The sequence below is a fragment of the Porcisia hertigi genome, chromosome 26 (genome assembly GCF_017918235.1).
Source record: "Porcisia hertigi strain C119 chromosome 26, whole genome shotgun sequence".
NCBI lineage: Eukaryota > Euglenozoa > Kinetoplastea > Trypanosomatida > Trypanosomatidae > Porcisia > Porcisia hertigi.
In genome coordinates, this window is record NC_090585.1 from 193230 (window position 1) to 214369 (window position 21140).

Below are 21140 nucleotides of genomic sequence, written 5' to 3' on the forward strand. Positions count from 1 at the left end.
CAGCCGTCGACGTCTCGTTGCCCTGCACAGCGAGGCTCTGCGCATCAGAGTGGGCGGCGCCGACCCCGTTTCCCGGGCGAGGAAAGCGACTAGGCGAAACGTTCGCTGTGTCTGCTGTGCCCACCTCAGTTGTGACGTTGCGCAACCAGCGCATCAGCGCGAGCTTGCGGCGGTGTAAGCCGTTCACCGCTTCGTGTACCATGCCGTCACCGCCGACGGCAACAATGACAGTGTCGCTGTCCATTGGGTTCTCCAGGTTTGCTAAATAGTCTTCGCAGTCGTGCGCGCGGGACGTAGCATACGCCTCGTACGTGTGGCGACTGAAGTGAAGCGCAGGGCGCACCTGCTTCTCGAAGAAGGCGACCCCTCTGCCTTGGCCTGACTTGGCGCTAATAAACACGATCATGTGCCTTGGGCCACGCTGATAGATGCGCTGCACCACACTTGACACGACACACTGCACTGCCTCGGCCGAACCGCTTGACTGAAAGACCAGTGTGCGGATAGACGGGTTCTCCCGATTGCGCTGCTGGGCATAGTGGAAGTAGTAACGGATGCTCGGTGCCGTGGTGGTCGCCGAAGGGCCTACTGCGTGCATGCCACACTGCGGCGGATTCTGTGTCGAAGACAGCCCGCCCTGGAACACCGACATAGAAGAGGCGGTGTTGACGCGAGAGTGGGCGAACACAAGTGCCTCGTTCTCCTCAGCGGCGCCAGATGGAAAAGAGCAGAGGATACTTCCCGCGCCGCGGTTGTTTTCGGCATAGGAGAGCCTGATCGTCTCATCGTTCGCCTGGCGCGCTCGCTGTCGTGCGTCTCGTTCGGCAGCGGTCTCGATGTTGATAACGAGCCGCACTGGGATATTTAGGATCGTACGCGTCTTGCCAGCGCTTGACACGCGCGTGATCCTGACATTTCCCCGTTTGGGTGAGTAGGTGAGCGTGCAGATCTTGCCTTTCGTAAGGATGGCTGCCTCCAAGTCGTCGGCCACGGCAGGAGGAGCATCACGGTGCCCTGGGTAGGGGGCAGACATACGATGTTGCGACTGCTCTAACGGAGGAACCGGCGGCGGGGTTGAAAGAGGAGCTGCGGTGTCCCTAACCCTCTTGATGTGGCACGTTAGAGTAACGCCAGTTGATGTGCTCGCGCTTTCACCACCGACGGGGTTGTGGTGTCGAGCAGCACCACGTGTTTTCAAAGATGTAGGGCTGAAGCAGGTTCGCCTAATTGCTCGCCTGCGGGGAGGAGAAGACTGGATATGGCAAAGACGGAATGTCAGCACCGCTGCGTTTGTCTGTGGCGCCACTGTACAACGTCACCCGCCGCACAGGTGAGACGACCGCCGTCGCCGGCGAGGCGTAGAAAGAAGAGTGTGCTACGTGTGGGGCGATCGGTGGTTGGTTGAGGACTCGAGGTGGTGCTGGCAGCGGGGGAGGAGATGCTTCGGTTTGCAGCTCTCGATACACACACGGTGCGCGTAAAGAAATTAGGGGGGGGGGGTATAAAAGTTCCCTAGCGGTCGTAGTGATACACCATCACAGAGAAAAAAAGAGGGGGAGGAAAAAAAAACGGCAATGCACAGCAGAAGTCGGCACACAATGAGAAAGTCCGCAAAAGGGAGCGGGGGGCCGGGAGAAAATGCTGGAGGAGAGGGGAGGACACAACGGCAGGGAGCGCGTGAGATCATAATCGCATGCACGCGGTGATACTCGTGAAGGGGGAAAAAAAAGAGAGGGGGATTTCAGAAACAGGTGGAGGTGACTTTGATGTTGACGCAGCAGGATAACAACGCACTGTGTACTGCGTGAGGGAAACAAGGACCAAAAAGGATACGCAGGCACACACGGCTGCGGTCACGGGACTCGCACACCGCCCACTATCACCCCTTGGACCTTACCCGCACAACGGAAACAAGGAAAATTCAGACGCAAGGAGCATTCTTTCCTTTTGGTCGGGTTGCAGAAGACTGAGTGCAGAACTCCCAACTGACGTCGCTCACCAAAAAAGCCTCGTCGTCCTCCAGAACAATCCCCAGACGCCAGGCTCACCGTAAGGACAACATCCGGCGTGACAGGCAGGGAGGGATAGAGAGAGAATGTGCAGCGGAGGGTGCCAGGAGACGACGAAAATTCAAAGAAGCGTGCGGAAACACCCCTCGCATACCCGCACTGCACTCCTCCCCCTCCCTTTGGAAGAAGCCTATTGGTGAATGGACATGAAAGCCGAACATGACTAACGTGCCTATTTAGTTTTGTTTTGTGTGCCTACGGCCCGGGGAGCCCTTCGTCAACCCGCTCACCGCGATAAAACCCGTAAAAAAAAAGGGGTAATAGGAAGGAGGGCGGGAGGCGGAGGAGAAAAAAGCGTTGGAAACGGACGGAGAATGAAGTGGGCGAGCACACACACAGAGAGAGAGAGAGAGAAACATGCGAGAAAAGAGTTGAGTGAATGAAAGATTTTGGGAGGGAGGGGAAAACACGGAAGACCAGAGCTGCAGCCACTGCAGCCACCTCCTCTCATCACCGCCCATCCAACCATCAGACCCCCTCTCCTTCCTCCCTCCATCCCTCCTCCCACGATTGTGTTCAGGGTCCCCCCCCCTCCCCCAATCCCCTGTGATGACTAGTATACATCGTGTATTCCAGAGAGGAACAAAAAAAGAGAGGGTGAAAGAGGGAGGGGTGAATAAAATAATACAAGACTACACAAACAGAGCGGAGAGACTACACAGAGGCGCACACAACACGGCTCACCATTTCACAGTGCCATCTGTAACGCAGGACCGACACCATCAAACACCGCCATAAGCCTTTGGTCTTGTGCGCGCACACAAAGGCTAGCCCCGCCATCAGCAGTCTTGTGAAATCAATCGCTGCACCACCTCCGCTTGCGCCAAGAGCTCGCTGGGAAACATCCACTCGCTTTGTACGCGTTTGCATACGATCAGCAGCCGCAGCCTATCCTCGCATAAAGGTGAACACGTCGGCGGCGGCGAGGACGACGACACTGAGCCGCATGTGGACGACGTCCCCAGTGAAGAAGTGAGGTGGGGAAGGTTGGGGTTCTCAACAACAGATGTCTCCGCACCGCGTGCAAACTGTACAAGACGCCAAATGAGCAACAAGCGAAGTGTCTCGAGGCAGCGCATCAGCACCACCTCCGCCCGTCCGCGGTGCGCGGTGAGGTTGCTTTTCGAATCAAGTGTGGCCTCGCAGACATCAATGACGGCGCGGACAAGGTATCCATCTGTGTCATGGCGCATGGCATCACACAAGAAAAAAAAACTGATTTTCTGTGGGTCCGAAGCGATGGTTTTTGACAAGTCGAGCGACGACGCGAAAGACCTATTGCTTCCGCGGAGACGGGCATCATCATTGTCGCTGAAGAAAGCCTTACTGCTTGCGCGGCTAACAGACTCCTGTTCGACTCGTTGGTGAGACAGTGACACTGGGGAGTTGTTGAGCGACAACCCGGCCGGATGCTTGCTGATACCGGACGCGCATGTCACCTGAAGGGTGTGCAGCGTCGGTGGCACCTCCGCCTCAGTGAAGCATTGTACAAACGTGCCAAAGACGTGAGCGAAACCCTCGCCTAGAAAAGCATTGCTGGCGTGATCGCGGCTGATTTCCAGCAGGATGGAGAGGAAGTCCTCTCGCAAGAACAGCGTGGTGCAACGCGGATTGACCATGAGAAGATTCGCAATGAGGTCGCAGGTCCAGCGGACAAGGCGGTTGTACGGCGATCGCACTGGGGCTAACTGTCGCTGCACCGAGCCATGCATGCGCAAGATGTTCACCAGCAGCTGAGGGGCACTGCTGCGCACCATCACCTCAGCGCACGCCGCTGCGGATGTGCACGACATATCTGTGGCCAAAAGCAGCGCGTGTACGCCCCACTGCAGCACCCTCTCCTGGTGCACATACTCCTTCATAATCTCCATCACCGTGGCGACGCCGTCAAGGTGCGAAAACATCGCTAGGCTGCGGTCGTCAAGGCAGATGCGGCAGAGTATCGCCAGGGAACCCGTGACAATCTGCTCCTCCTGGGGATACCCGTCAATAACCCCAAGGATGGCGCCGACGCCACCGATGGAGGCCACGTACTCCAGCCCATCTTCGCTATTGAGCTGCGCAAGCATCCCTATGGTGATTCTCATGAGCTGGAGACTGTGGGGGAACGCGTACAGAATGTGCGGCAGACTGTCCGGGCCGTCAAAGAACTCCGCGAAGACCTCTTCAAAGGATGGAACGTATTGGAAGAAGGGCTTCAAGGGCACGCAGGGGAGAGGCGCTGCCGACTCCGTGGTGCGATCTACCGGGGGACCCTTACCGACAGGTCGGACGCTCTTGCACGAGGAGTCGGCGACGCCGCTACTGGACTGGTGGTTTACTGCACGTGGGCTGCTTTTTCTGAACGGGGTGGGAGAATGAAAAGCCATTGTGGTGCTAGAAGTGTCAGCAATGACACAGCTCTCGGGGCAGGGAGAGCCAAGACGCTTTGAGGCGGTCGAGAGTGCCGGCAATCTGCTGCTCAACATGTTGTGGCGCCCTCGGTGGGCGACTTCTCTGCCCGCCGCTGCGTCAGTGAAGCTTGGGGGGGCGTGACGACCGCTCTTCTTAGATGGTGAAATCCCCTTTAGCCCTGAAACCGCTGGTAGACGTGAAGTGGCCATTGAAGACAACAAAACGTCGCCGGGCCGGGCGTTCTTCTCCCGCTGCTTGAGAGTCTCCTCGGACACGGGAGAACGACACATGCCGAGCAGGTCCGCTCTGAACAAGTGCTGCACGATAGATTTGGTGAACAGACAAATGCAATGACTGTTGCGCTCGTGTTGCACTCCAATGAAGTCGCCCTGGATGTTGAAGACGGGTCCGCCGCTGGAGGCCACACCCCCAACATCTATGGGCCTGTAGACGCAGTAGTCCGCGAAGACAGCGCCGACGTGTGCAATGCGGTATGACCGCCGCCCTCCATTCACATGTGTGATCATCAAATGAACGTCGCTGACATGGATCGCAGGTATCCTCGAGAGTAAAAGAGGAACTGGTAGCGGCTGGACCTCAAAGAGGCTGTTCTGGCTGTTACCGATACTCCGACTTGATGTATCGGTGGTAAGATGATTCGACCGATGGCCTCCGGGGACGCGGAAGGCGTGGGAACTGGAGCTGCTCTCCCCGTGCTGCTGAGGGAGCCCCGAGTCGGAGGGGAAGACCGGCGCCCCATCCGCTTCCCCACCAAGTCCTCCTCCCCCATAGCCAAGAACGCAGCCAGGGGGACGAGGCACGGGGCTTTTGGGGTAGTCCTCGCAGCTGCCACCCGGGCGAATTTGGTTCGGCGGCAGCGGTAAGATGGCCTCCTGATCGCAGGTGGGAAAAACCTCGCAGTACGTCAACGTGAACCCGATCTCCTCCTCGACCTTCTCCGAGTAGCTGGCCGCTGCATCGTAGAGGAGGTATTCAGGCTCATTCGCGAGCCGCGCGCGGCGAGCAGCGGCAGCGTCACTTGCCCGGCGGGCATCCTCCGTTGCAGCAGACACAGACGACACGAATCCGAACGTGCTGCAGAGTTCAACGTGCACTGGCTTCGGTTCTCGACACAGCCAAGTAGCCATGCCAACCGTGGGCTGGTCAAGGAAACACACCGAGGCGTTTACCGTGTCGCCCGGTGTGCTAAAAACATGCGAAGTTGTAAGCAGCACACCGAGCGCTGGTGGGATCCGCGAGGATGTGGGACTATGCGAGGCCCCAGGCTGTCCAACGTTCTCCGGAGAGTCACGAGCGCTGCCGCTGATTGAACGACCAGCGCCCCATCCGCCGCTGTTTATGTGTCCTGGGCGCCGCGCTGAAAACAGGCCTCCATTGCCGTGGTGCGAGTAAGTATAGCTGTGACTGGGGTTCGTGCCGCCGATTCCGGTGTCACCTGACCGCTTACCCAGCGGGGTGTCAATCAGGTTCCCCTTACTGTCAATCAGCGCGATCAGTATGGCGCTACCGCGGCCGCCACTGACACGACCCACTGCCTGGCTGAATTGTGCCACTTTCTCCACAATGGACCACCCCTGCATGGAGTCGTCGTAGCGGCTCTTCGTGGAGCCAACATTGGGCATGCTCACGTACACGGGCAATAAGATGTTTGTTCTTCTTTTTCACTCGCTGGAGGGCGTGGGCGGAACTCGCAAGGTGGAGGGGGGGGAGGGGGGGGATGAAGCACCAAAACCATAACAGCTCGCTCCGCAAGCCTACGGTGGCGTCGTTACCCTCCGCGAGCGCTTCACGGGAAAAGAGAGAGAGAGAGACGAACAGAGAGATTAAACAATGTGAAGAAACAAGTAGCGCAATAAGTTCAGAAAGAGGGCGAGCGCATGTCACGGGTGTGACGAACCGCGGCATGTACACGAAATCATGGAAGCAAGGTGCTAGGGGAGGAAAATGATGACGTCACACTCACCGACCATCCACTATTGCTCTGCGAATCTGGAATACGACAAGACCGCAAGAGTATTGGTGGCCCATGTGGTGAGGCACGCAGAACGTGATCATACCCATGCGCCTGCGTTTATCTCAACCTTCAAGGACAATGTCGCAGAAATCACTCCAGGGGAGGGAAGAAGAGAGAAGAGAGAGCGCTGCAGGAGTCGATGGTGACTGTGTGTACGTGTGGATCTTAGTTTTTGTGGAGATCAAAGAGGCCCAAAAAAAAAAAGCTCAAAAAACAGCTGAGAACATCGTCGAGAAAAAAACCCTCTTCGAGAAAACAGTTCGGGAACGCGCAGTGAAGGCGGTGTTCGTGGCGTTCACAAAAGACCGGAAAAAGAAGGGGGAGTGTGCAGAAGCAACGGAAGGCCAGCAGCGCGTGGATACAACGCCACACGCACACCGTGGGTTGAGGGGAGGGGGGAACTCAATAAAGGTATGAGAGCGTTACAGCATCCTTCACCGCGGTCACCTTACTGCAATAAGGGCAACACACCACAATAGTGGTGCCCGCGGGGGCAGTTGTTGTATTGCGGTTTGTCCGCCGTGCCGTGGTGCGCAAGTCGAGGTAGGTCTTGTGGGACACTACATGCCCACACTCTAGCAGTGTCGGCGGGTTCAGCAATGAAGCTTGGGTCCTGTCAGGGGAGGCGAGAAGGTTCCGCGTCACTGGCGGCACTTCGAGCGGCACTGTAACGGCGCGCGGGGCTTGAGAGGCGGCGTTTGTGAGCGGCGCCGGCGCCGCAGCCCTCGCTGTAGCGGCATGACCGCCCTGATCATTCCTCTCGGACCCTTCACCGTCGCTGGGAAAGAGAGCCGCTTCCTCCTGAAGAGACGCCAGAGCACGCGACATGATGCGCAGCATCGTTGTCGTGTCCGGCACTGTTGACGGCTCGCGAAGAAGAACAGTTGGAAATAGAGAGGAAACAGAGATCATGCGGACGGGATCTGGCAGTGCAGCATGCGGAAACGGCAGCGCTGGTGAGCGGGAGTGCTGCTGCTGCTGCTGCTGCTGCTCATCCTCTTGTCGATGCCGCTGCCGCGGCGACCATGGTAAAACCGTGCGCGTACCGGCGGTGCTGGCGGAGGCAACAGAAGCCAGCTGCTGCGGCGCCTCGGAGCGGGGAGACGGCGCTTGAGTTTGTAGCTGCTGATTCAGTCCAGGTGACTCGCTGCGCCGCTCTAAGCGGCGCAGCGCTCGAATGGTGTTGGGAAAGTAGCGATTTGCAGTATTGGCATCAGTCGCAGTCACCGCATCTGTCTGTCCTCGAGAGAGACCCTGCGTCGGCGTCGAGGACTGCGACGGGTCTGGGACGGAGCAGATGATCTCCTGCGGTGGCAGTGTAACGCAGGTGAGCAACGCACCACAAACGAGTGGGTCTAGGCAGCGGCGGCGCGTCACGGGGCAGAAACACATAGTGGACTGGAACACAGGCTGCCAGCGGCACTGCACCACCGACACACAGGCGGCATTGTACGATGGAAGCGTATGCCGGGTGGTGAAGGTGGCGGCGCGAGCGTTAAAGTAGTGCCGCGTCGACAGCTCCGATTGCCTATAAGAAAGGAGCTTGCCGATATTAAGTGCGTCGACAAGGGAACCGGTGTGAAGCAGTCTCTCCACCGAGCGAATAAGAATCACATTCGATGCCCCCGTCTCCAGTCGCGCGTCCATCTTCTCCAGCAGTGACGATGTATGTGGTACGTCGAGCGTTAGTCCACTCTGGTGATGTGCAGAAGGGTGTGAGGTGGTGCGCTGGTGCCGAGGCGAGCCCTCGCTTTCAGCTGTGGATCGCTGATCGCCGCTACGGGAGGGGCTGTTGGCGTCCTGGCTGAAGGCGCTACTGCGGCGCCGATCTCCTCCAGTCAGATAGCGAACAAACCCTTCAATGATGGCGTGGCGCGTCTCACTTGTGCCCGGCAGATTGATGAGACGCCGAGCGGTAGCGCGTCCAGGGCGCTGTAGTGAGGTGCCGCTGTCCACGTCGCCACGACGGCGCTGTTCGGTCGTCTGATCAGCATCGCCTTCGCCACCACCCCCACCGCCGCCGCCGCCGCCGCGCAGAGTCGACCGCTGCTCTGCGTCTCGAACGCCCCGCCGGGTAATTGTAGCGCCTTGCGGCGGGGTAGTTGAAAGCGTGCCCGGTGGTAGAGTGAACCTCTCAAGGCTCTCCCCATCGTCCGCGCCCGGGGCGCTAGTCGAAGGCTGCTTGGCAACAGGGGGGGAAACACTTTGCTCCTCCCGCCGTGCCCGGGCTCTGGCGACAACATCGCTGAGCTGCACTTCCTGAAACACACTATGCAGCAAGTGACGCCCCTCCAACTGGTCGAACGAGTTCAGGAGGTGAACACTGACGGGTGTCACATATTTTTCGAGGCCATTATCCAGAGGTACAGCCATGCCCAAAACGCCTGTGCCCTGAGCAACGGATGCGGCACGACCTCGGCGACGCACATACGACATGAGGGTCTCATCGGTTCCACCGTGCCACACAGGTGCCAAGGAGAAGGTGGTGGTGCCCACGGTTTCAACATTGGCATCACCGGATGCACTTGCTGCACAGCTACGACGATGCTGCAGCGTTGCCTCGGCCACCACGAGGACGTAGAGCTCATACATGGCATTCAACTTTCGAGCCTCCTCCAGTAGCATTGTTGTGAGAGACTCGAGATAAACCCAAACGGGAAGCGGCAGTTTGGAGAGGGTCGCGGGGCATGATGTCTGTGCTAGAGGTGAAGCACCCCACCCACCCGAGTGGTTCACACACCCACGACGGTGCGACACCTCTTGCTGAAGTGCACCGTTACAAATGCCAGACTCAGCAGCTCCTCTCTGCCATGCGAGGAGGTACGGCGCCACCGCCACAATGTAGCGGGCGAGCTGCCCCTCGTTGGCTAGCGTATTGCTAGCGCTTTCGTGATTCCCGTTCAGAGTCCCCCTCACTGCAGTTGATATCGCACTTCCCAAGATCGGAGTGTAGCCGAGTGCGCTCATTGGGTGAAGTACCGATAGCATCAACGGCGCGGCACCAGCGCCGTCGCCACTAGACGACAAGCCACTGCCGCAGCCAGGCGGGGGAAGGGGGTCGGAGATGGAAGTCAGTGAGTGCGCAGAAGGACTACCAACTTCTGCCGGGCTGCCGTCGTCGCACAGCATGCTTGCCTCCTGCGCGAGGCGGGTCTGTATCTTTCGGTGTTGCTGAAGTGAAACCAAAAGGCGTGCGGCAGCAGCAAAGGAGTCGGATGTGGAGCTTGTCGGTGGCGCAGACATACCGTCAAGAGCCGTGGTGTTGGTGAGCAGTGGTGCATATGTGGTGTGCACCAGCTTCGACAACTCCTGAAGCGTACAGACGAGGATCAAATCGGTCTGGAGCAGCGCGCAGAGCGCACGTAAGTGTTCGGCGACGGCCTTGTAATCGATCACTGGGGTTACCTTGCCTCTTCTGATGCTCGGTAGCCGTGGCCGTGAGGACGCTGCATCGTCGGGGGCCGAATCGCTAGCAGCCAAGGCGCTTGGTGAGAAACTTTTCATCACCAGTGGAGGCGTATCTGCACGTACTCGGACACAGCGCCGGCGCAGCAGTGCCTCTTGTCGCTGCAGAAGCGCTTGCCGCCTCTGATGCTGCGTCTCCCGAATACGGCTGTGTCGCCCAGCAAACGGTTGTGCGACAGTCGTACGAATGCGTTCCTTCTGCACAAACGTGTGGGACTCAGCAAGCCCTGAAGATGTGGAAGTCAGCGCAGGTGCAAAGGGAACACTGCCGCGGTGAGGTTCTGCACCTGCAATACCTGAAGCCGCGCGTGCGGCGGTGAGGCCGCTGCCACTCAAGTGCCTCCCTGAGACATCGAGGCCGCCCAGCCACACATCCACGAGAGTGGTGGTGGCACGCATACAACAGTGTGCTGGGCTTGGCGCAGATGAGTTGCACCCCTCCTTTTCTCGATACAGCCCTGCGGACGGCAACACCTCGCGAAAGGAAGAGTGAACGGCATTGCTGCTCTGGCTGCAATGCGAAGAGGACTCCGGCGATGCCATGAGCGAAACTGGAGAGGCCTGCACAACAACACCGGCTGGTGTCACCCTAGACCTCACTGCAGTGAGCTCTGCGCCATGACGCTGGCCATCGCTACTGTCAGCAACGGCAGAGCCCCCCGTCTTCTTCTCAGGGGTGAAGAAGTCGCTCGCGCTCCCCGGCGCCACGGCGTTAGAGGATGGGTGGTGGAGAGAAGAAATTGTAGAAGAAGATGAAAGCTCTCTCAGTGCCGCCGACACACACTCCCGCGTCAGAGACGTTGTCGGGTTAGGTGAGTGCTGCGTAAGACCTGCTTTGGCTCCCTCTTGCCGATCCTCTTCGGCAGAAACTGTGCAGCACGCATCGTCGGCGACAGCGACAGCCATGTCATCAAGGAGAGAGCAGAAGTCGTGTATCTCAGATAACCATGTCGAAGTCGTCGGAAGACGCGTGGACAGCTGCGCACACACCTGTGACAGCTCAAAGTGGGGGTCGTCCATACCGACAGAGGGCTCCTTCACCGTTCCCCCGATTATGGCGGAGGTGGAGGTACTGCGACAGCCGCTGCCGTGTTGGCCATGCCGTACCAGCGCGCGCACCTCTTGTAGCGCCGCGGCAAAGTCAGCTTCGGCATCGCTGGTAGAGCAGGTACCGCCCCTGGGGGAGGGATCAACGCCAAACTGGTTTGCTTCACTCTTCACAGGGACTGCACACCACGCATCCGCCGCAACCCCTGAGGCAGCGTCGGCCCTCTGCGAGACCGCATCTCCGTTATCCTCTTCGCACCAGCAGAGCTCAGCCGCCATGTGAGGAGGAAGGACAATACCGTCAGCACGAAGCTGCCCCAGCACCAGCACGTCGACAGACTCCTGCAGCGTCGGCCGACCTCGGCGACGTGACGGCTGTTGCAGCTCCACATTCGGACCGTCCGCCTTCGTGTTGCAAGTGCGACGACGGGTCGTGTGACGCACCGGTGTGGTGTGAAGCGGACCATGGCTGCGGTGACGCTTGGCGCTTCCTGCGAGAACCGGTCTTGAGGTGGTCCTGCGGTCGCCTGCTGGCAAAGCAGACACCTGAGACTGCTGTTGCCGCTCCTCTTCGTCGAAGCGCAAGTCGTAATCGCCACCACTGCCATAGCTAACACTGTTGCTGTTGTCTCCACTGCGAGTGGAGCTAGACGCTGGGCTACCGCGAGAGTATGCAGGCGTTGACCGCAGCACTGATAATTCGTACGGTGACTCCTCTGTCAGCCGCCGCAGAAACTCGTCTGTATCGCTGTGTCGATGAGTACTGTCACAGCTGAGACCAAGGCGCATCGATTGATCAGGTGAGCCTTCCACCTTGAAAGTCGCGCTGCCACCACAGCCGGTGTCACTCAAGTCCCCCAGCTTCCTTGCACGGCTACCGAGTACGTCCTGGTGGGGGGGTGCCCGCCGCTGTTCACGCGGTCTCGGTGGCCACTCCACACAATGACTCAAATACTTTTTTACGTTTTCCATGCACGCCGCGTGGGGCAGCTGCGCTGCGGGCAGCTGCAGCTCTGCCCGGTCAATATGTGTGAAGCCCTTCAGCGGAGACGCCTGGGCCATGTCCAGGGAGGCTGCTTGGCTGGGGGACGCCCCCGCGTGGAGAGAAGGGGTATGACCACTGACCGCAGAGGTAGACGTGGCGGGCGCTGCCGGGTTCACCGGAGACGGAGTGGCGGAAGAAACAGCAACGCAAGGGCCACGAAGACCAGCGTCGCCGCCGACGCTAGGCCTGGAGGAAGACTCGGCGGGCAGTTGCTGGGGGGTGCTCGTCGGGGTAACGATGGCTGAGCGGTGGGCCAGTGGCGCGGAGGACTGGCTGACGTCCCGAGATGAATTGCCGCTAGGAGAGCCTCGAAGTGCTGAAACAGCGCCGCCGGTGCTGTTCCCTGCTGGCGCGGACGCCGCCGACGCCAAGATCTGAGGCGTGCGCAGAGTCATGCCGGGAGAAGAAGACGGTGAGCCATCCCGGCCCGTCATGCCAGCCCAAGACGCCTTTGCACACATACTCGGATAGCGCTCGGAAAGAGTGTTGAGCTCTTGCGCGAGGGCAGAGACGCCGCAGCGCAGAGCCGTCAAGTGCTGGTTTACCTCGGCATCACACCGTGCAGCTGCTGTGGCGAGGACATTCAACGTCGAGAATACCTGGGGAGCTGTGAGGGGGGATTTTGACGCGTGTGCAGTCCTACAACCGTCCCCGCCGGAAACGTGCTCGGTGCTTGAGTCTGAGGTGGGGGGCTCTGTTGTGGCGGAGAGAGCCTCCCCGCTGGTCCGAAACAGCGCCTCCAAGTGCGCCAATGCGTGCATGAGAGCCGGCAGTGAGACGACAGCATCGCTTCCAGGCAGTGAAACGACGCTGGTGAATCCTGCTACCCCAGCGCCGGCACCACCAACAGACGCCGGCGCTGGGGATGCAACGGCAGCGCTGCCGTTGTGCGTGGGATCTGTCATGGACCGGTACGTAGAGACTTGTGCAATGATGAGAATCACAAGCACAAAAAAAAAGGGCTAAGGAGAAGAGGGAAAACAAAGAAGAGGGAAAGAAGCAGAAGCGAAGGCAGGGGATGCTACTGTGGTCAGATGGTGCAGAGGGGTGGGGAGGGAGGGTGGAAGGGTGGAAGGCACGAATCAAACGACAAAAAAAAAGTCGCGATAGCGTCACGAAAAGAGAGAAAAGCCACCTTTTTTTGTAAGGAGTCGCTCAGAACAGCTGTAGAGAAAATCCGTTATATAGATATATATAGATATATATGTATATATATATGTATATGTATGTGGGGGGAAGGGAGGGAAGGGGGTGTGTACGTATCTGAACATGAAGGTGCAAACAGGGAGAGTCCCACCACTGTCCACGCGGTGAGAGCCACACGCGTGCACCCACGCACGGGACACAGAGGAACTAGAAGACAAACTAAAAACGGAGAAGAAGAATTCTCCAGTACAGAACAGCAATAAGTTGATGATGCACACTTCCCCTCTTTTCCTCCTTCCTTCCTTCCTTCCTTCCTTCCTCTTAAAGCGCAGGCAAGACAACAAGGACACCAGTGCCACGTGTGGATGTTTCAACAACTACAGCAACACACAGAGGAGCGTTGAGAGCAGTAAATAGATATGTAAAAAAAAGGCGCACGCAAGTCAGCAACAGGGAGACCACACAAAAATGGCGCACTCAATGCGAAGCACAGGAAAAAAGAAGAGCAGACGAACAAACCAACAAACGAAAAAAAAAGAACGATGAAAAGAGGAGAACGCGTGAAAAAGAGAGGAGGAGGGAGAGATAACTCGAGAGTTTGTGTATGTTTGTTTTGTGGGAAGGGAGTGCTGAAAAGACACACGAAGACGCGCGCGCACGTAAATTGGGGGAAGGAGGGGGAGGCAGATGAACGAACTTTAGAGAGCGTGTGCGGTGGAAATCTGCAGAGTGCCACCATCCAGAATACCCCGCCAGGCAGAACAGCCCCAAGTTCGAGAATCCGTGTCTATCTGCAAGCGAAACACGAACGGCGAGACGCTCTACAGAGGTGGAGGGAAATCAAAAAAAAAACGAGAAGAATTGGGGAGAGTGGAGTGGAAATCTGGGTGAGATACCCATACATCAGAAATGAGAGACTACAGAGGTGCGGGAAAGAAGGGGAGGCGAGGAGGGGGAGAGAGGTGAAAGGGGAAAAGCGCGCAGATACACAGAGATGAGGGGAAGAAAAGTGGGGGATCTGGAAAGAGGGAACTCAAATATAGCGTTGCGGTCCTTAGTAACACACTGGGAAATACATTTACCTCGAAGATAAATCTTGATGGAGAAGTGAAAGAGAGGCAGGCGGAAACGCACGCACACACGCACACACACGAGAAAAAGTTAAATGGGGCTGAAAGCGGAAACAGTAATAGAGGAGAAAAAAAAAGGAGAACAGATGCGCCCTTGGTGAATATGAGAACAAAGACGAAATAGAGATGAAATCACAGATACGCCTACAAGCAGGGAAATGAGAGGAGGAGGGAGGGGGGGTGAATAGTGGATTTTTTTTTCGAATGAATGACGAAATGAAAAAAGTGAGACAGTGTTGAAATAGATGGGAGCAGAAAGAAAGAGACACACACACAACACACAACCGCGAAACGACCAACGCCCCAAAACTATGGCTTCTTTCTCACCCCTTTTCTCATGTATACGATTGGGGAAAGGGAGCAGAAATAGAGATGGGGCAGAGGCGCAGATGGAGACCAACTGCAGCCCGGTTTCCCGTATCGCTATTTTCGCTTTTTTTTCGAACGTACGTTCTTTCCAACGGCCTGTCCCTGCGTAGGTCAGATGGTGAGAAAATAGGCTTTGGATGATTGTTTTGAGTGTATGTGTGTGTGTGTGTATGGGGGGGGGGGGGGGGAAGACGGCGGGGAGAGGTTAGCGACAAAAAAATCGAAGGAGGAATGTAGCGTGTGTCAATCAGGTGAAAGTTCAGGCATGTGCTTACCTGCCGACACGTGAGAAAGTAGTAGAACCCCGTAAGACGAGAGGAAGATAATATTACGTGGGCGTGTGTCGTGTGTGGGGGTGGAGGGGGGGGGAAAGCGGGGGGAAAGGAAGAAGGGGGGCATTGACCAACAGACAATGTAACGGCACTAGGCTGGGATACGCAGTGCTTCTTTGTGTGAAATGGAACGACATCCCGGCCCGGTCTTCCCATCGCCCTCTCCACACGTCCCTGGGTAACTGCTCATCGACGCATGGCTCCCGAAGAGAGACGCGACTGAAGATGAGAAGGGGCGTCCTAGCGCACTAACCGGGGGAGAGGTGAGGGGGGGGGGCGCGCTTCTATGTGAATCGCGCAAGACTCTGTGACGCCAGTCATGGAGAGCTCCTCTCGCTTTTTATTATGTTTGCTTGTTGCTTTTTTTTCCCGTCTCTCCTGGACGGAAAAAAGTATGGGCCGACTGCTGCTGCAAACGAGTCTTGTCATACTTTGCACCACCTATCCCCATCCCACCCCGCACCGAGCCATTCTCTTCCTCACACCGCGAAGGGGAGAAGACAACTGGGGCAGAAGCGCGTACAGGGTCTTGAACGGAAAAGCGGAGGGAAGGGGGAGTGTGGGGGGCGATGGAAATATGTGCGTATGATTGGGAACGATAATATCGGCAGCCGTGATAAAGCGGACGAGAAAATGACGTCAAAGACGAGAGTAGCTGAAGAGGATGATGAAGATAATGCTGCTGCTGCTGGAGGCATAGCAGGCAAATCGTTTCTTCATGAAGAGCAAGACAGATGCCAAAAAAAAAACAGAAAAAAGGGAGAGTTCCAAACGCACATGAATTCAATGGAAGAGCCACGACGGCACGGTCAGCAACACACACGGAAGTGGAAAAATGATTACGAGCTACGCACAAACCACCCTAATATAATCACACAAAAAAAAACAGGGAGGAGGAAAAAAAGGGGAAAGAGGGTAAAAAAAGAAAGAGAACAACAACTAAACGGGTGTGAGTGTGGAGGGGGGAGGGCAGAGACGTTTCGTCCCTCCTCCCTCATCTGGCCGTTTTCACCTCCCCCCATATGAAAAAAAAATTGTAGAGGAGGGAAAAACAAAAAGGGGGCATTGAGTTGTGTGTTTGTGTCCCACATAAAGAATGGCAAGACACACTGATTGCATGTCCGTCGAGGCGAATAGATGTCGGACTAGTGTGTGTGCGTGTGTGTGTATATGTGCTGCAAAACAGGGAAATAAAGAATGGAAACGAAATATGGAAGGGGAGAGAGAATACATGTGCACATGCAACACTGCGTAGGTGTGTGATTCCTCTGTTCTCCCCTCCCAGGTGTCAACTCACCCTCTGCCTTTTGTGTGTAAACGTTCGCCTCACCTCCCCTTCCACGTTTACCTCTACAGGGATACGACGATCCACACACGGTGTATATGTGTGTGTGGGGGGGAGGGGGGGGACAGCGGTGTCGACGGTTCACTGATGTTACGAAACACAGTACCACACACGCGCACACACACCTGAATCGAAAAGTGAGGAGACAAGCGGAGAAGAGGTAAAAGCGGACAATATATATATATGTGTATCGAAAAAGAGGGGGAATACAAGGAGATAGGCAACAAAACACACACACGCACGCACGGGTTACGAGGTCCCTCGGGTGCTTGACTAGTTAGGCACCCTTTCCAGCTTTCTTTGTACTCGCTGACGTCACCAAGTGTGTGCCCGACAGGCGAAAAAAAAAAAGGAGGCTGTGAGGAAAAAAAGAAAATAGGGAGTTCTGCTGTATTGACCAACAGTGGTCAATACAGCCACGACAAGGAGGAGAGCATCGTCCCTTTGTATTCACCGTTCTGTTCGTTTCATATCCTCATTCTACCGTATGAAAGACAAAAAAATGAACATCACACGTGAGGTATACACGCCAACACTTTCCCTACCCACGGGCCTGTCCGCAGGCCTACCGCATGGTGACGAGCAGCGGCACAGACCAGCTGCAGCAGACCCGGCGCAGTCCTCTCAACACGGTCGCCAGCTTAATACCCTACCCGCCCCTTGATGAACACGTCGACCCGCGGCCGCTCCCATTACGCAGGTTGTCACTTGACGCATCTCTCAATGTGGCTCGTGCTAAACACCAGTGGGCAGTGATGATCGGGTAGGATCCATGCAAGTCCCCGTGATAATTGGCTCATCACATAGATGAAGCTATTTTGCCACTGTCGCGGGTCACACCGACGCGACGCCACCCAGCCCCTGAGACCCTGACATCCGCGTAGCGATGCATCGCCCTGCCCCCCTCCCTCCCTCCCTCCCTCTCTCCATAAAGCGTAGGGACGTGACACCCTCGCCCGCCAAAACCAATTCTGTGTTGGCAAGAGCAAAAAGAAGGGAGAGGCTTGGCCTCCTCCTCATCCTCCTCCTCCCTTTAGAGGGCGGATACTGAAGTCCCCCATCCCCATCTTATAACCCTCACCACCACCACGTGGTGGAAATGGGGCCAAATCACATAGAAGGGGGAAAAAAGGAAAGGAGACGGGGGAGGGGGAGGGAGGGGGAGGGGAGGGGGGGGAGTAGAGTGATATACAGAGTACACCCCGGTCCGCACACTAGTGGAACTCTCAACAACAGCAACAGCAGGAAGAGGGGGGGAGAGGGGGGACACGAGCCGAAACCGTTTGAGCGACACCTGCTAAGAGAGGGAAAAAGGAGAAAAAGCAGGAGAGATCGACAGGGAAAGGGGGGTTACAGGGCTACACAAGTACACAGGGGGGGGGAAGGAATACATATCGACACGTATCAGCATAAGATGATAGTAACGACAATGAGGATAAGAAAGGAAGATAATGCCAACCAAGCAGAGCAAAAGAAAAAACGAGCGAAAGGGAAGAACGAACAGATCACGAGTGTACACAGACGGAGACGCATCCCCCCATAGATGCTGTAGAAAGCGAGGCACTAACATAGTGAGAGGGAGAGAAACGGTGAGGAAAGTCCTGGGAAGAGCGGTTGGGTGGGTGGGGAGGGGGGGGGGGGGGCGGAGCAAACCAAAACCAAAAGGGGTCAAGAAAAGATTACATTGTTCTTTAGGTACATCCTTTTCATGGTGTCCTGAGATATATATATATATATACGCATCAATCAAGGCGGCAGTGGTCCACACTCGATATGTTGTGCCTCAGAAAACCAGGTGAACGACGCCAGCTGTGTAGAGCCTCTGGCGAGCAATTCCTTGTCTCCCTCCCATCACCATCGCCCTCCTAGGAAACACTTCGCTAAAAAAGGGGGAGTGTTTCGGCTTGCATCTCATCACTGCGCCTGCGAAGCGTACTTGCGCACGAGTTTCTCCGGCTGCCCCCGCAACCCCACTATTGCCTCCGTAACGACGGCCTCTGGAATGGGGTCCTTCTCGAGCAGCACAATAACATGCTCCAGACCCCCAAATAGCTTCAGCCCACGTAAGTGCTCCCCCTGGATGTTTTCCGGCTTCAGCTTCTCCGGCAGGCTGTCGGTGTCGTCGAAGGATGTACTCACATGGGAGGCCGATTCAAACTCCATCACACCGCAGAGGTGAAACGTGTTGTTGTGGGTGAGCGCTAGCGAGAAATACTTGCTGAGGCACACCTCCCGGACATTCTCCAGCACCGGCGTTGGCGTAACCACTTTGCCACCCAACATGCCAAGCTGACTCTTGTCGTTGACGCCCCACACGTAGAGCCTCGCGCTGTCATCAACGCCGTAGCTTGTGTAGCAGCCGCAGCCGATGCGGGTAAAAAAGGCACGGTGTGTGATGCGAACAGGGGTGTAGTGATGCTCACAGTCACCTGTTCCGAGACGCCCACCTGTACCGACACCCCACGCGTAGATTTCGCCAATGGCGTTGAGCGCCATCCCGTGCCAACCCCCAGCAGCGATCTGGAGGATACCCTTGAGACTGTCGATGAGAACGGGAGACAACACGACACCGCGGGTTTCGCCCGAGATGTTGCGCATGATCATGTGTGCAGGAACAACTCTCGGATCCGGCTCCAGTCCTAACCCGCAGCATTCAATCGTGCCCCAGCTGTACACCTGGCCGGACGCGCTGAGAGCTAGTGCAAAGTAGCTACCACATGACACCTGGATGATCTCCTTGTCAGCAAGCCAGCCAATCTCGCGAGGCTGCGAGATGCGCTGGTACCTCCTCGGGTCCACACCGAGCCCGCACTGGGCAAAGCTGTTGTTGCCCCATGCGAAGACCCGCTCCCCCTCAGTGATAGCCATTGCAAAAGAAAAGCCAGCCGCGACGGATGTGACAATAGTGCGGGAGAAAAACCCGATGCGTGTCGCCTGGGGAAAGACGGGAACACGGTCTTCGGTGAAGTGCTTCGCCTGTGTCGTGTCAAAACCGAGCTGCCCCCACCCTCCGACACCGAAGGAATAACAGCTGCCGCGGCGGCTAATCATCAAAGTGAACCCCGCGCCGACGCCGCATGACAAGATGCCTTCTTTGAGTCCAATGGAACTGACAGAGACCGCCACCCCACGGTGGGGAACGCCAAGCACAAACATTGTTGTGTTTTTAGGTATCGTCAGGGACAGCCCGTGCGTCGGTCCACTATTCGTCCACAAAGTGGTGTAGTTCTCTAAGATCGCCTGGCAGCGTACCATGCGCATGCCGTATCCAGTACCGATACCCAGACCCAGACCCGTTCCGTAGACGACGACATCGCCGTTGTTCAGCAGCAGTAGTGTATGCATGCGGCCACAACTCGCATGAATCACCCTCCGCCCGCCCGTTACGTTCATCTTTGTCGGCACAGGAACCGCGTACTCGCCCACTACGCCGCACTGGCCGCACTGGTTATCACCGCACGCGTAGGCGCTACCGCTGTCAGTAACGAAGACGGTGTGGAAGGAGCCGCAGGCGACGTCGACCACACGCTTGCCCTTCATGGAAGTCACTATCTCCGGCACCAGATGGTCATCATGGTCCCCGTGACCGAGACGACCGTTGTTGCCCACACCCCACGTGTAGACCGAACCGTCCGTCGACACTGCCGCGTAGTGCCAGGGGCCGCTAGAGAGGAGATTGATGTTTTTGCCACTGAGGCTGCCGATACACACCGGCTCGCGCACCACTAATTGGGATTCCGACTGCAGAGACCGGACCAACTCGGAGCCAGCAGCGGCCAAGCTATCTACCACGGCGTCTCGGTCACCGAGCAGCGTTACCTCGCCCCAGCCGTAGACATCGCCCGACAACGTCCGCGCCAGGACGCTGTAGTTGGAGCACACCACCTCTACTACCCTTTCACCTGGCACGACACGCAGCTGCCCATAGCCACAACATGCGTTGTTGAGGTCGGGGTGGCACTGCCCAAAGTTGTTTGCACCCCATGTGAAGACATTTCCCCTCAGAGACACGCATGCGTAGAAGGCGGACCCAGCGGCCACATCCACTACTACGTCGTCCTGCATGAAGGGGACAACGTCCACCTGCCCGGGGCAGATGGGCATGTTCGCCTCGTTTGCGATCACACGCGGACAGAAGCGCGGATTGCCGACGCCAAGTTCGCCCCACATGCCACCGCCCATGGCCATCAAAATGTTGCGCACACCTAGCCAAACAGAGGATAGACCGCCGCATGCCATGCGGATCGGTTTGTCATGACCGCCAATCATCATTGGGGTCACCAGGTTGTAGCGGAAGTTCGTGCCGAGCTCGCCATCGCGGCAGAAGCCCCAGCCGACGATGACGCCATCGCCACTAATATAACGCTCCACAAGCTTGCGTGTGGCCGGGGCGACGTTGTCCATGTTGGCATACAGCATGCCGACCGTCTCCGTGATGGGTTGCATTGTTGCGCCGTGTCTATTTTGTAAGTGACGAGTAGAGCTACCCAGTGGAGGACACCAGTAAAAGGCTGAACACACTGAAGAGAAAAAAAAATAGGGGAACAAGAAAAGAAAAATAAGAAAGGGGGCTTGGTATGCCCCACAATGCGCATGTACACGTGTGTGTACTTGTGTTAAAGTTGATCGAGAGGGAAACCGCGTGGGGGGTGAGACGCAACGCCAAAGACGGCGAGACGCTGGTGGCCGAGATAGAGGATTGAAAGGATGCGCAGAGGGGATGAGGATTTAAAGTGAGCGTACAAAGACGCATCTGACGTGTG

At 57.0% G+C, this 21140-nt stretch overlaps 3 protein-coding genes across 3 annotated transcripts; all 3 read right to left on the reverse strand.

Moving 5' to 3' along the window:
• Positions 1–2848: 2848 nt before the first annotated feature.
• JKF63_04096 (uncharacterized protein) lies at positions 2849–6106 on the reverse strand (the record flags this gene model as incomplete). Its single annotated transcript, XM_067900089.1, has 1 exon — positions 2849–6106. The coding sequence occupies one exon, from the start codon at positions 6104–6106 to the stop codon at positions 2849–2851; it is 3258 nt and encodes a 1085-aa protein (XP_067756273.1).
• A 794-nt stretch (positions 6107–6900) lies between these two features.
• Positions 6901–12960, reverse strand: JKF63_04097 (uncharacterized protein; the record flags this gene model as incomplete). Its single annotated transcript, XM_067900090.1, has 1 exon — positions 6901–12960. The coding sequence occupies one exon, from the start codon at positions 12958–12960 to the stop codon at positions 6901–6903; it is 6060 nt and encodes a 2019-aa protein (XP_067756274.1).
• A 5331-nt stretch (positions 12961–18291) lies between these two features.
• Positions 18292–20823, reverse strand: JKF63_04098 (uncharacterized protein; the record flags this gene model as incomplete). The annotated part of the gene is made up of 1 exon (XM_067900091.1): positions 18292–20823. One exon carries the CDS (start codon positions 20821–20823, stop codon positions 18292–18294), a length of 2532 nt encoding a protein of 843 aa, XP_067756275.1.
• Between the last annotated feature and the right edge of the window lie 317 nt (positions 20824–21140).